This window comes from Engystomops pustulosus, chromosome 8, assembly GCF_040894005.1.
Source record: "Engystomops pustulosus chromosome 8, aEngPut4.maternal, whole genome shotgun sequence".
NCBI lineage: Eukaryota > Metazoa > Chordata > Amphibia > Anura > Leptodactylidae > Engystomops > Engystomops pustulosus.
This window is the reverse complement of record NC_092418.1, coordinates 117924488-117937834: the sequence shown is the minus strand read 5'-3', so window position 1 is coordinate 117937834 and position 13347 is coordinate 117924488. Positions and strand designations below refer to the sequence as shown.

At 46.3% G+C, this 13347-nt stretch overlaps 1 protein-coding gene across 2 annotated transcripts in view; it reads right to left on the bottom strand.

Moving 5' to 3' along the window:
* PTPRN (protein tyrosine phosphatase receptor type N) overlaps positions 1 to 13347 on the bottom strand; it is a 155230-nt gene that overhangs the window by 11954 nt on the left and 129929 nt on the right. For both annotated transcript variants that reach the window (XM_072122376.1, XM_072122377.1), the window contains 6 exons: positions 6961 to 7170; positions 6723 to 6870; positions 5727 to 5800; positions 1007 to 1084; positions 795 to 914; positions 275 to 441 (listed from right to left, as the gene is read on the bottom strand). In XM_072122376.1, the coding sequence (XP_071978477.1) occupies positions 275 to 441; positions 795 to 914; positions 1007 to 1084; positions 5727 to 5800; positions 6723 to 6870; positions 6961 to 7170 (797 nt within the window). The remainder of the gene's footprint in view (positions 1 to 274; positions 442 to 794; positions 915 to 1006; positions 1085 to 5726; positions 5801 to 6722; positions 6871 to 6960; positions 7171 to 13347) is intronic.

Below are 13347 nucleotides of genomic sequence, written 5' to 3'. Positions count from 1 at the left end.
GTATTTATGTTTATACTGAGAGGCTAAAAATGTTGCACAGACTTACTGCATCTCACAGCTGAGGGTTTGTTACAGCTGTATCCAGTCCATACAACCTTCTCTGAGCTAAATCTATCAGCTCCACGCAGCTCTTCTGGATCCTGCTGGTTTGTTACAATGTATCAGTCCAGGTATAATGTTGCACACAGCTATCGGTAGATACAATGGTAACAAATCCTCAGCTGTGCACAGGAGTATGGCAGAAATCTGATCATGTGAGACCTGGGGCGCTCACCTGCGGAAGTCCAGTAGGGGGCGAGTGCTGCTTGGGATGCCCTCTGCTGGCCAGCTCAGGAAGTGGAACTGGGTCAGAGTTCTGGTCTCCTGGGTTTGAACATTTTTCAGGTAAAAACTGCGAACCAGGAAATCTTCACACCAGATATGTTCAGACACGAGATTGACCTGAGGAGAAGCAAAGGGAGGATAGAAGACTGACAGCGATGTATAGGACCCCCCATTCTCATGATTATGGGGTTCTTACTGGCTGTGAAATTATTGCTATCTGCAGCCACCAGTAGAGGGAGCTCTCTACATACTACTGATCAAACTGCCATAGAGAGTTAGTAATGCGGAGCTCCCTCTAGTGGTGACTGCTAGAACTGCGCTCATGCCAATACAGAGCTAAAAAATAAGACCTTTTCCCACCTTTTTATAGAGAAAAAAATTCATTTTGACTTTTTCCAAGAGGTTCTGCAGCAGCTAAAAGGCATAGTAAACACCCCAGGATAATTTCCCTGACCCAGAACATCACCCACCTCATAGATGTGGTAGAGGGAGGAGCCCTCGTCCGGCCAGTAGCGGTCGCACTGCTTCACCCCGTCCTCCACCAGGGGGCTCAGCATCACGATCACCGTGCAGCCGTTCTCCCAGACCATCTACAGATGAGAGAAAGTATGTGACCCCCCCATGATGTCAGACATTATTACTTATACACGGGGCAGGGAGATGATATATGCTAATAACTCACCTGCCAGAAATCAGCGATGGTGTGAGAGAGCGGCCCCTGAGTGGCGATGTAGGCCGGCATCCGGGGGTCATGCTCAATCTGTCACAGAGATTCACAGTGTTATACAACGTCTGCGTCTCCTGCCCAACTATCTATCAATTCAAACAAGCTTTATTGGCAGGACCAAATACAAGTTAGCATTGCCCGAGCATTGTGGGGAATAAGGTCGGGTACAGGGTCATGGGGAACAGGATGAAGGGGGACATGGGGTGCGGGGGTGGTATATCACACGTCTCTATGGCAGGCAGTGACATATTGGGGCACATTTACTTACCCGTCCCGTCGCGATCCCGCGGTGCGTTGTACGACGAAGATTTGGGTCTGGCACGATTCAGTAAGATCGTGCGTCCGATATCCTGCATGTGTCGCTTCCCCGCTCAGGTCCCCGGAGTTCACCTTCTTCCCGGTGCATGTGAGTGCTGATCATGTGACACAATTCTGTTTTTAAATTTCGCGGTTTGTCCGAATACGTTGGGTTGTCCGACGGCCACGCCCCCGATTTCTGTTGTGTGCATGCCGGCGCCGATTTGCCACAATCCGATCTTGTGCGCAAAAAACCCGGGGCAATTCGGCGCAAAATGGAAATAATCAGTAAACCCGATGGAATCGCGGTCCACGGACCCTTAGTGAATGAGCCCCGATGTGCGGCCGATGTGGTTTCCTCTTCCCCCAGCAGGATGGATCTTCTGTCCCTCTTCCGTGGAGATGTCCGGGAGGAGATGTGAGAGTCTCCTGAAGTGAGTGTCCCTCATTGCTGAGTATTTGGAGCAGTGTGGCCTCGGTGCCTCCTGGTCCTGGCACAGCTCAGGATCCGGCGGTCTCTGGGGTACGGCAGGTTCTCTCTATGTTCTGGGCCAGGCTGTAGTCTCTCTATGTTCTGGGCCAGGCTGTAGTCTCTCTATGTTCTGGACCAGGCTGTAGTCTCTCTATGTTCTGGGCCAGGCTGTAGTCTCTCTATGTTCTGGGCCAGGCTGTGGTCTCTCTATGTTCTGGGCCAGGCTGTAGTCTCTCTATGTTCTGGGCCAGGCTGTAGCCTCTCTATGTTCTGGGCCAGGCTGTAGTCTCTCTATGTTCTGGGCCAGGCTGTAGTCTCTCTATGTTCTGGGCCAGGCTGTAGTCTCTCTATGTTCTGGGCCAGGCTGTAGTCTCTCTATGTTCTGGGCCAGGCTGTAGTCTCTCTATGTTCTGGGCCAGGCTGTGGTCTCTCTATGTTCTGGGCCTGGCTGTGGTCTCTCTATGTTCTGGGCCAGGCTGTAGTCTCTCTATGTTCTGGGCCAGGCTGTGGTCTCTCTATGTTCTGGGCCAGGCTGTAGTCTCTCTATGTTCTGGGCCAGGCTGTAATCTCTCTATGTTCTGGGCCAGGCTGTAGACTCTCTATGTTCTGGGCCAGGCTGTGGTCTCTCTATGTTCTGGGCCAGGCTGTAGACTCTCTATGTTCTGGGCCAGGCTGTAGTCTCTCTATGTTCTGGACCAGGCTGTAATCTCTCTATGTTCTGGGCCAGGCTGTAATCTCTCTATGTTCTGGGCCAGGCTGTGGTCTCTCTATGTTCTGGGCCTGGCTGTGGTCTCTCTATGTTCTGGGCCAGGCTGTAGTCTCTCTATGTTCTGGGCCAGGCTGTAATCTCTCTATGTTCTGGGCCAGGCTGTAGTCTCTCTATGTTCTGGGCCAGGCTGTAATCTCTCTATGTTCTGGGCCAGGCTGTAGACTCTCTATGTTCTGGGCCAGGCTGTAGTCTCTCTATGTTCTGGGCCAGGCTGTAGTCTCTCTATGTTCTGGGCCAGGCTGTGGTCTCTCTATGTTCTGGGCCAGGCTGTAGTCTCTCTATGTTCTGGGCCAGGCTGTAGTCTCTCTATGTTCTGGGCCAGGCTGTAGTCTCTCTATGTTCTGGGCCAGGCTGTAGTCTCTCTATGTTCTGGGCCAGGCTGTGGTCTCTCTATGTTCTGGGCCAGGCTGTAGTCTCTCTATGTTCTGGGCCAGGCTGTAGTCTCTCTATGTTCTGGGCCAGGCTGTAGTCTCTCTATGTTCTGGGCCAGGCTGTAGTCTCTCTATGTTCTGGGCCAGGCTGTAGTCTCTCTATGTTCTGGGCCAGGCTGTAGTCTCTCTATGTTCTGGGCCAGGCTGTAGTCTCTCTATGTTCTGGGCCAGGCTGTAGTCTCTCTATGTTCTGGGCCAGGCTGTAGTCTCTCTATGTTCTGGGCCAGGCTGTAGTCTCTCTATGTTCTGGGCCAGGCTGTAGTCCCTCTATGTTCTGGGCCAGGCTGTAGTCTCTCTATGTTCTGGGCCAGGCTGTTGTCTCTCTATGTTCTGGGCCAGGCTGTAGTCTCTCTATGTTCTGGGCCAGGCTGTAGTCCCTCTATGTTCTGGGCCAGGCTGTAGTCCCTCTATGTTCTGGGCCAGGCTGTAGTCTCTCTATGTTCTGGGCCAGGCTGTAGTCTCTCTATGTTCTGGGCCAGGCTGTAGTCTCTCTATGTTCTGGGCCAGGCTGTAGTCTCTCTATGTTCTGGGCCAGGCTGTAGTCTCTCTATGTTCTGGGCCAGGCTGTAGTCTCTCTATGTTCTGGGCCAGGCTGTAGTCTCTCTATGTTCTGGGCCAGGCTGTGGTCTCTCTATGTTCTGGGCCAGGCTGTGGTCTCTCTATGTTCTGGGCCAGGCTGTAGTCTCTCTATGTTCTGGGCCAGGCTGTAATCTCTCTATGTTCTGGGCCAGGCTGTAGTCTCTCTATGTTCTGGGCCAGGCTGTAGTCTCTCTATGTTCTGGGCCAGGCTGTAGTCTCTCTATGTTCTGGGCCAGGCTGTGGTCTCTCTATGTTCTGGGCCAGGCTGTAGTCTCTCTATGTTCTGGGCCAGGCTGTAGTCTCTCTATGTTCTGGGCCAGGCTGTAGTCTCTCTATGTTCTGGGCCAGGCTGTAGTCTCTCTATGTTCTGGGCCAGGCTGTAGTCTCTCTATGTTCTGGGCCAGGCTGTGGTCTCTCTATGTTCTGGGCCAGGCTGTAGTCTCTCTATGTTCTGGGCCAGGCTGTAGTCTCTCTATGTTCTGGGCCAGGCTGTGGTCTCTCTATGTTCTGGGCCAGGCTGTAGTCTCTCTATGTTCTGGGCCAGGCTGTAGTCTCTCTATGTTCTGGGCCAGGCTGTAGCCTCTCTATGTTCTGGGCCTGGCTGTGGTCTCTCTATGTTCTGGGCCAGGCTGTAGTCTCTCTATGTTCTGGGCCAGGCTGTGGTCTCTCTATGTTCTGGGCCAGGCTGTGGTCTCTCTATGTTCTGGGCCAGGCTGTAGTCTCTCTATGTTCTGGGCCAGGCTGTGGTCTCTCTATGTTCTGGGCCAGGCTGTAGTCTCTCTATGTTCTGGGCCAGGCTGTAGTCTCTCTATGTTCTGGGCCAGGCTGTAGTCTCTCTATGTTCTGGGCCAGGCTGTGGTCTCTCTATGTTCTGGGCCAGGCTGTAGTCTCTCTATGTTCTGGGCCAGGCTGTGGTCTCTCTATGTTCTGGGTCAGGCTGTAGTCTCTCTATGTTCTGGGCCAGGCTGTGGTCTCTCTATGTTCTGGGCCAGGCTGTAGTCTCTCTATGTTCTGGGCCAGGCTGTAGTCTCTCTATGTTCTGGGCCAGGCTGTAGTCTCTCTATGTTCTGGGCCAGGCTGTAGTCTCTCTATGTTCTGGGCCAGGCTGTGGTCTCTCTATGTTCTGGGCCAGGCTGTGGTCTCTCTATGTTCTGGGTCAGGCTGTAGTCTCTCTATGTTCTGGGCCAGGCTGTGGTCTCTCTATGTTCTGGGCCAGGCTGTAGTCTCTCTATGTTCTGGGCCAGGCTGTAGTCTCTCTATGTTCTGGGCCAGGCTGTAGTCTCTCTATGTTCTGGGCCAGGCTGTAGTCTCTCTATGTTCTGGGCCAGGCTGTAGTCTCTCTATGTTCTGGGCCAGGCTGTAGTCTCTCTATGTTCTGGGCCAGGCTGTAGACTCTCTATGTTCTGGGCCAGGCTGTAGTCTCTCTATGTTCTGGGCCAGGCTGTGGTCTCTCTATGTTCTGGGCCAGGCTGTGGTCTCTCTATGTTCTGGGTCAGGCTGTAGTCTCTCTATGTTCTGGGTCAGGCTGTAGTCTCTCTATGTTCTGGGCCAGGCTGTAGTCTCTCTATGTTCTGGGCCAGGCTGTAGTCTCTCTATGTTCTGGGCCAGGCTGTAGTCTCTCTATGTTCTGGGCCAGGCTGTAGGCTCTGTGTAGACCCTGGTAGATGGTCGGCTTCTGGGATGACTCTATGGCAGTGATGGCGAACCTATGGCACTGGTGCCAGAGGTGGCACTCAGAGCCCTTTCTGTGGGCACTCAGGCCATCACCAGAGATGACTCCAGGCATCTTCCTGCAGTCCCAGGCAGCCCAGGACTTGCTGTACACAGATCTATTTTAAAGTGACAGTGCTACCTGAGACTATTTTCTGCTTTATTGGTGTCCTCAGAGTGCTGGTATCAATGAAAACTGTGACAGAGAAGGGAGTATAAATCACAAATTACATTTCTGTGATGGCACTTTGCGATAAATAAGCAGGTCTTTGTTGTAGTTTGGGCACTCAGTCTCTAAAAGGTTCGCCATCACTGCTCTATGGTGTTCCTCCTATCTATCTATCATCTATCTATTATCTATCTATCCCACATGTACCTTGTCTCACATATGTATCTATGCCTGTCTATATTACGTACGATTGGGCTGGCGTTGATATAGTCGCTGCGGGATGGGTTGTTGTCGCTCCTCAGCTTTATCCGTGCATGATCGTCTATAGGAGAGACACAGGGAGGTCACCGTCACATAGAGAACAATAAGAAGCCACAAAGTGATACAATGTATCAGCCGAATTCAATCTAATTAGACTGGGTACAAGTCCTCCTGTCCGGATTATATTAGGGGTGACAGGGATCACCACGCTGAGCCCTAAACCTGTTCCCGTGTGAGTATTTGCCAAAGTGTCCTACACATGGTACTTTATGGCGCTGCTGTTATGCCGGACTCTACGGGGGTATTTATCAGCCCTGAAATAATTGCAAATGCTGACGCTTCTGGTTATTTTCCCCTTTCCGCCTCCTCCACGCCAGGCCGAAGCCTCTCCATGTATCCGCCTGTGCCGGAGGGTCGGTGGGGCTATTGCCGGTATATAATCAATAACCCCATATATTTGTGTATATGCTGAATTGTGTCTGTATACTTTATATACTGTATGTGTGAATATGTCAGTATGATGTCTACATACTGTGTGTCTGTGTGTATATATGGTGTGTTTATACTGTATGTATATATATCTTGTGTATATACTGTTATCTAAGTATATGATGTATATGTACTATATATGTGTATATAATGTGTATATACTATACAGTATGTGTATATGTCTTGTGTATATACTGTATGTCTATGTATATGTGTGTATACTATACAGTATGTGTGTACTTGATTTATTTATACTGTATGTGTGTATAAATGTATATAGGAGAGAATAATTATCTGCATCTGAATGTAGACATGTTTATATGTGTGTAACAGTGTATATATCCCTATATATGAGTGTAGAACTTTTATATATATATAATTGTATAAATGTGTGTACATATATGTATATATTTTTGTAAAGGGAAGGGGGTCCCCATGCAGAAGCCTCTCCTAGTTGTGCCCCCACTGTTTAGTTGGCACCATCTGGCACTTACAGGGTAAAAAGTCTGGGTTGCGGTTCTTCTTCAGGTTGGTGTCGTTCTTAGCGATGGAGCAGGAGTTGGGCTCGGCCTGGTACGCGCACAGGGCCTGCCACTCCTTGGCCAGGCGGTCTCTGTTTCTCAGGTGATCCTCCATGTAAGCCTACAGAGGGTCACACAGGCACAGCAATGGCACCAGCACCAAGACCCGGAATAGTAAAGACATAAATGTGTCTGTATGTGATGCACTCACCAGGATCATGTGACCGGTGGAGATGTCCATGTTGGACTGCACGGGCTCCTCGCACCAGGACGGGGTACTGCTGTGGGAGCTGGGGCTCGGCTGGGGCACATCACTGAACTGGGAAGACACGCTGCTGACCCGGGAGTTCTCCGCCGCTGCCCCCGTGGCCTCGGTACGACTGAAGAGAGATTTCCCAGCCATGTGCTGCCGGCACAGATCCTGGAATCAGGAAAAATAAAGTTATTCTGAGTGATGTGATAATGAGGAGAGACCTAAGCACTGACTATCCATCCCTTGGTGCACGAGAACTCAATAATCACATGCGGCGCCAGTTATAGCACCTTATAGCGTGTTATACAAAGAGAGAGATTGTATCTACTGACACTGCTACACATGGCAGAGGAAAGACTGAGCAGTGAGTGAGTGTTACACACCAAGAAGGGGCATGGCTGAGAGAAGCACCTGGATTTTCTCTATCATACTGGGCTGTCTGCTGTAAGATGGGTGGGGGAGGGGTGTGGGAGTGAGCAGCAGGACTAGGTGGAGCTTGTAGCAGAGGCTTTAGCATGAAGAGGTAATCACCAAGACTGAGCTGTCTGCTGTGAGATGGGTGGGGAGGCGTGTGTTTGAGGGAATTAGTAGCAGGACTTGCTGAATTAGACTACAGTAAACTATCTGCTGTGAGATGGGTGGGAACCATGGGCGTAACTTCAGTGGTAGCAACCATAGCAGCTGCTATAGGGCCCACAATGTCAGAGTGGCCCCGTCATCCAATCTGACACTAAAGAATGCAGGATGTGCACATAATATACATATTATGCTACACATTGTACATCATGATATATACATATAACATATGTAATGTATACATGCTGTATATGTGTGTGTATATGTGATGTGCATATGTATGACTGTGAAGTATGATATTTTGAAGTGGGAAGGGGGGTCCCCTTCAGAATTCTGTTCTGGGGCCTTGTGTCTCCTAGTTACGCCCCTGGTGGGAACAGGTGGAGTTGAGGGCAGTGAGGAGCAGGACTTGCTGAATGAGACTGAGCTGTCTGATGTGAGTTGTTTTGGAAAGGAGTGTGGTTGAGGGGAGTGAGGAGCAGGTCTTACTGGAGTTTGTAGTAAAGGTGTTTGTATGATGATATTAAGGAAAGCAGCAAGAATGACTTGTCTGCTGTGAGATGAGAGGGGGCATGGCCCCAGGAGGGGAGCAGTAGGACTTAGTATAATCGACTGAACCGTCTGCTGTGAGATGAGAGGAGGCATGGCCCCAGGAGGGGAGCAGTAGGACTTAGTATAATCGACTGAACCATCTGCTGTGTGATGAGAGGAGGCATGGCCCCAGGAGGGGAGCAGTAGGACTTAGTATAATCGACTGAACTGTCTGCTGTGAGATGAGAGGGGGCATGGCCCCGGGAGGGGAGCAGTAGGACTTAGTATAATCGACTGAACTGTCTGCTGTGAGATGAGAGGGGGCATTGGCCCGGGGAGGGGAGCAGTACGACTTAGTATAATCGACTGAACTGTCTGCTGTGAGATGAGAGGGGGCATGGCCCCAGGAGGGGAGCAGTAGGACTTAGTATAATCGACTGAACTGTCTGCTGTGAGATGAGAGGGGGCATGGCCCCAGGAGGGGAGCAGTAGGACTTAGTATAATCGACTGAACTGTCTGCTGTGAGATGAGAGGGGGCATGGCCGAGGCAGGGGAGCAGTAGGACTTAGTATAATCGACTGAACTGTCTGCTGTGAGATGAGAGGGGGCATGGCCCCAGGAGGGGAGCAGTAGGACTTAGTATAATCGACTGAACTGTCTGCTGTGAGATGAGAGGGGGCATGGCCCCGGGAGGGGAGCAGTAGGACTTAGTATAATCGACTGAACTGTCTGCTGTGAGATGAGAGGGGGCATGGCCGAGGGAGGGGAGCAGTAGGACTTAGTATAATCGACTGAACTGTCTGCTGTGAGATGAGAGGGGGCATGGCCCCAGGAGGGGAGCAGTAGGACTTACTATTATCGACTGAACTGTCTGCTGTGAGATGAGAGGGGGCATGGCCCCAGGAGGGGAGCAGTAGGACTTAGTATAATCGACTGAACTGTCTGCTGTGAGATGGGAGGGGGCATGGCCCCAGGAGGGGAGCAATAGGACTTAGTATAATCGACTGAACTGTCTGCTGTGAGATGAGAGGGGGCATGGCCCCAGGAGGGGAGCAGTAGGACTTAGTATAATCGACTGAACTGTCTGCTGTGAGATGAGAGGGGGCATGGCCGAGGGAGGGGAGCAGTAGGACTTACTATTATCGACTGAACTGTCTGCTGTGAGATGGGTGGGGGAGGGGCTTGGCTGAGGGATGGGAGGAGCTGAACTTTCTGGAGTTTGTAATAGAATTTAATGTATGAGAGAGAGGGGAGCAACAAGACTGAGCTGATTTCTGTTAGACGACAGAGGTCATGGCTGAGGAAGGACACCATAACGAAATTTGTGACTTTAAATGAGAAAAAATGGTGTGATCTGCAAAATGTCAGACTCATTCACCGAACTAGACCCAGCAACAATGTTATTGGTGGGGCCGGGTGAAACGTTGGGATTCTTAGTACCTGAAAAACGCATTTCTTTCTTTACTAGTGGGAAAACACACCAAATCAATTTCTACTGGAAGCTCCATAGACCTGTATACAAGGAGCTCCCTCTAGTGGCTGCTGCACATAGTCTAGAATTTGATTCCATGGCTGTAGATGAACAAGAAGCTCAGCAGCATCAGTGACTGCGGGACTCCTAGATCTCATACATAATGACATTTGTATAGTCCGTATAGGAGACTTAAAGTGCATTTCCAGTTTACACGTATATTAATGTGAAGATCGATTTACAGCAATTGTCCAATATCTACAAATTCTCCAAATATAAGCAATTAGAGGAAACGGGAGCAACTATTTGTAGCAGAGCAACTCAATGGAGGGAAGAAAGACTGTAGTGAGAGGCGTCTTCATAGCACAAGAGTCTCGTCACTTTTAGAATTGTTTCATCACTAAGAAACCAGACACAAGGAGAATAATCCCTCCTGCACTTTACTACAACACAAGGAAGGGATTGGGTTAGTAGTTTGAGAGATCAACATTGTTGGGGGAGCTTTCTCCTGTATCATCACTGTGAACCTTTTTTATTTGCAAGATTGTCTTCTATGTATATGTATTAAGATAATACTGATTCCTATGTACAAGAATATAACTACTATAATACTGCCCCCTATGTACAGGAATATAACTACTATAATACTGCCCCCTATGTACAAGAATATATCTACTATAATACTGACCCCTATGTACAAGAATATAACTACTATAATACTGCCCCCTATGTACAAGAATATAACTACTATAATACTGCCCCCTATGTACAGGAATATAACTACTATAATACTGCCCCCTGTGTACAGGAATATAACTACTATAATACTGCCCCCTATGTACAAGAATATAACTACTATAATACTGCCCCCTATGTACAGGAATATATCTACTATAATACTGCCCCCTATGTACAAGAATATAACTACTATAATACTGTCCCCTATGTACAGGAATATAACTACTATAATACTGCTCCCTATATACAGGAATATAACTACTATAATACTGCCACCTATGTACAAGAATATAACTACTATAATACTGCCCCCTATGTACAGGAATATATCTACTATAATACTGCCCCCTATGTACAAGAATATAACTACTATAATACTGCCTCCTATGTACAGGAATATAACTACTATAATACTGCCCCCTATGTACAAGAATATAACTACTATAATACTGCCCCCTATGTACAGGAATATAACTACTATAATACTACCCCCTATGTACAGGAATATATCTACTATAATACTGCCCCCTATGTACAAGAATATAACTACTATAATACTGCCTCCTATGTACAGGAATATAACTACTATAATACTGCCCCCTATGTACAAGAATATAACTACTATAATACTGCCCCCTATGTACAGGAATATAACTACTATAATACTACCCCCTATGTACAGGAATATAACTACTATAATACTGCCCGCTATGTACAGGAATATAACTACTATACTACTGCCCCCTATGTACAGGAATATAACTACTATAATACTGCCTCTATGTACAAGAATATAACTACTATAATACTGCCCCCTATGTACAAGAATATAACTACTATAATACTGCCCCCTATGTACAAGAATATAACTACTATAATACTGCTCCCTATGTACAGGAATATAACTACTATAATACTGCCCCCTATGTACAAGAATATAACTACTATAATACTGCCCCCAATGTACAAGAATATAACTACTATAATACTGCCCCCTATGTACAGGAATATAACTACTATAATACTGCCCCCAATGTACAGGAATATAACTACTATAATACTGCCCCCTATGTACAGGAATATAACTACTATAATACTGCCCCCAATGTACAGGAATATAACTACTATAATACTGCCCCCAATGTACAGGAATATAACTACTATAATACTGCCCCCTATGTACAGGAATATAACTACTATAATACTGCCCCCTATGTACAGGAATATAACTACTATAATACTGCCCCCTATGTACAAGAATATAACTACTATAATACTGCCCCTATGTACAGGAATATAACTACTATAATACTGCCCCTATGTACAGGAATATAACTACTATAATACTGCCCCCTATGTACAGGAATATAACTACTATAATACTGCCCCCTATGTACAAGAATATAACTACTATAATACTGTCCCCTATGTACAAGAATATAACTACTATAATACTGCACCCTATGTACAGGAATATAACTACTATAATACTGCCCCCTATGTACAGGAATATAACTACTATAATACTGCTCCCTATGTACAAGAATATAACTACTATAATACTGCCCCCTATGTACAGGAATATAACTACTATAATACTGCCCCTTATGTACAGGAATATAACTAATATAATACTGCCCCCTATGTACAGGAATATAACTACTATAATACTGCCCCCTATGTACAGGAATATAACTACTATAATACTGTCCCCCATGTACAGGAACATAATTACTATAATACTGCCCCCTATGTACAGGAATATAACTACTATAATACTGCTCCCTATATACAGGAATATAACTACTATAATACTGCCTCCTATGTACAGGGATATAACTACTATAATACTGCCCCCTATGTACAGGAATATAACTACTATAATACTGCTCCCAATGTACATAACTACTATAATACTGCCCCCTATGTACAAGAATATAACTACTATAATACTGCCCCCTATGTACAGGAATATATCTACTATAATACTGCCCCCTATGTACAAGAATATAACTACTATAATACTGCCCCCTATGTACAGGAATATAACTACTATAATACTGCCCCCTATGTACAGGAATATAACTACTATAATACTGCCCCCTATGTACAGGAATATAACTACTATAATACTGCCCCCTATGTACAGGAATATAACTACTATAATACTGCCCCCTATGTACAAGAATATAACTACTATACTACTGCCCCCTATGTACAAGAATATAACTACTATAATACTGCCCCCTATGTACAGGAATATAACTACTATAATACTGCCCCCTATGTACAGGAATATATCTACTATAATACTGCCCCCTATGTACAAGAATATAACTACTATAATACTGCCCCTATGTACATGAATATAACTACTATAATACTGCCCCTATGTACAGGAATATAACTACTATAATACTGCCCCCAATGTACAAGAATATAACTACTATAATACTGCTCCCTATGTACAAGAATATAACTACTATAATACAGCCCCCTATGTACAGGAATATAACTACTATAATACTGTCCCCTATGTACAGGAATATAACTACTATAATACTGCTCCCTATATACAGGAATATAACTACTATAATACTGCCACCTATGTACAAGAATATAACTACTATAATACTGCCTCCTATGTACAGGAATATAACTACTATAATACTGCCCCCTATGTACAAGAATATAACTACTATAATACTGCCCCCTATGTACAGGAATATAACTACTATAATACTACCCCCTATGTACAGGAATATAACTACTATAATACTGCCCGCTATGTACAGGAATATAACTACTATACTACTGCCCCCTATGTACAGGAATATAACTACTATAATACTGCCTCTATGTACAAGAATATAACTACTATAATACTGCCCCCTATGTACAAGAATATAACTACTATAATACTGCCCCCTATGTACAAGAATATAACTACTATAATACTGCTCCCTATGTACAGGAATATAACTACTATAATACTGCCCCCTATGTACAAGAATATAACTACTATAAT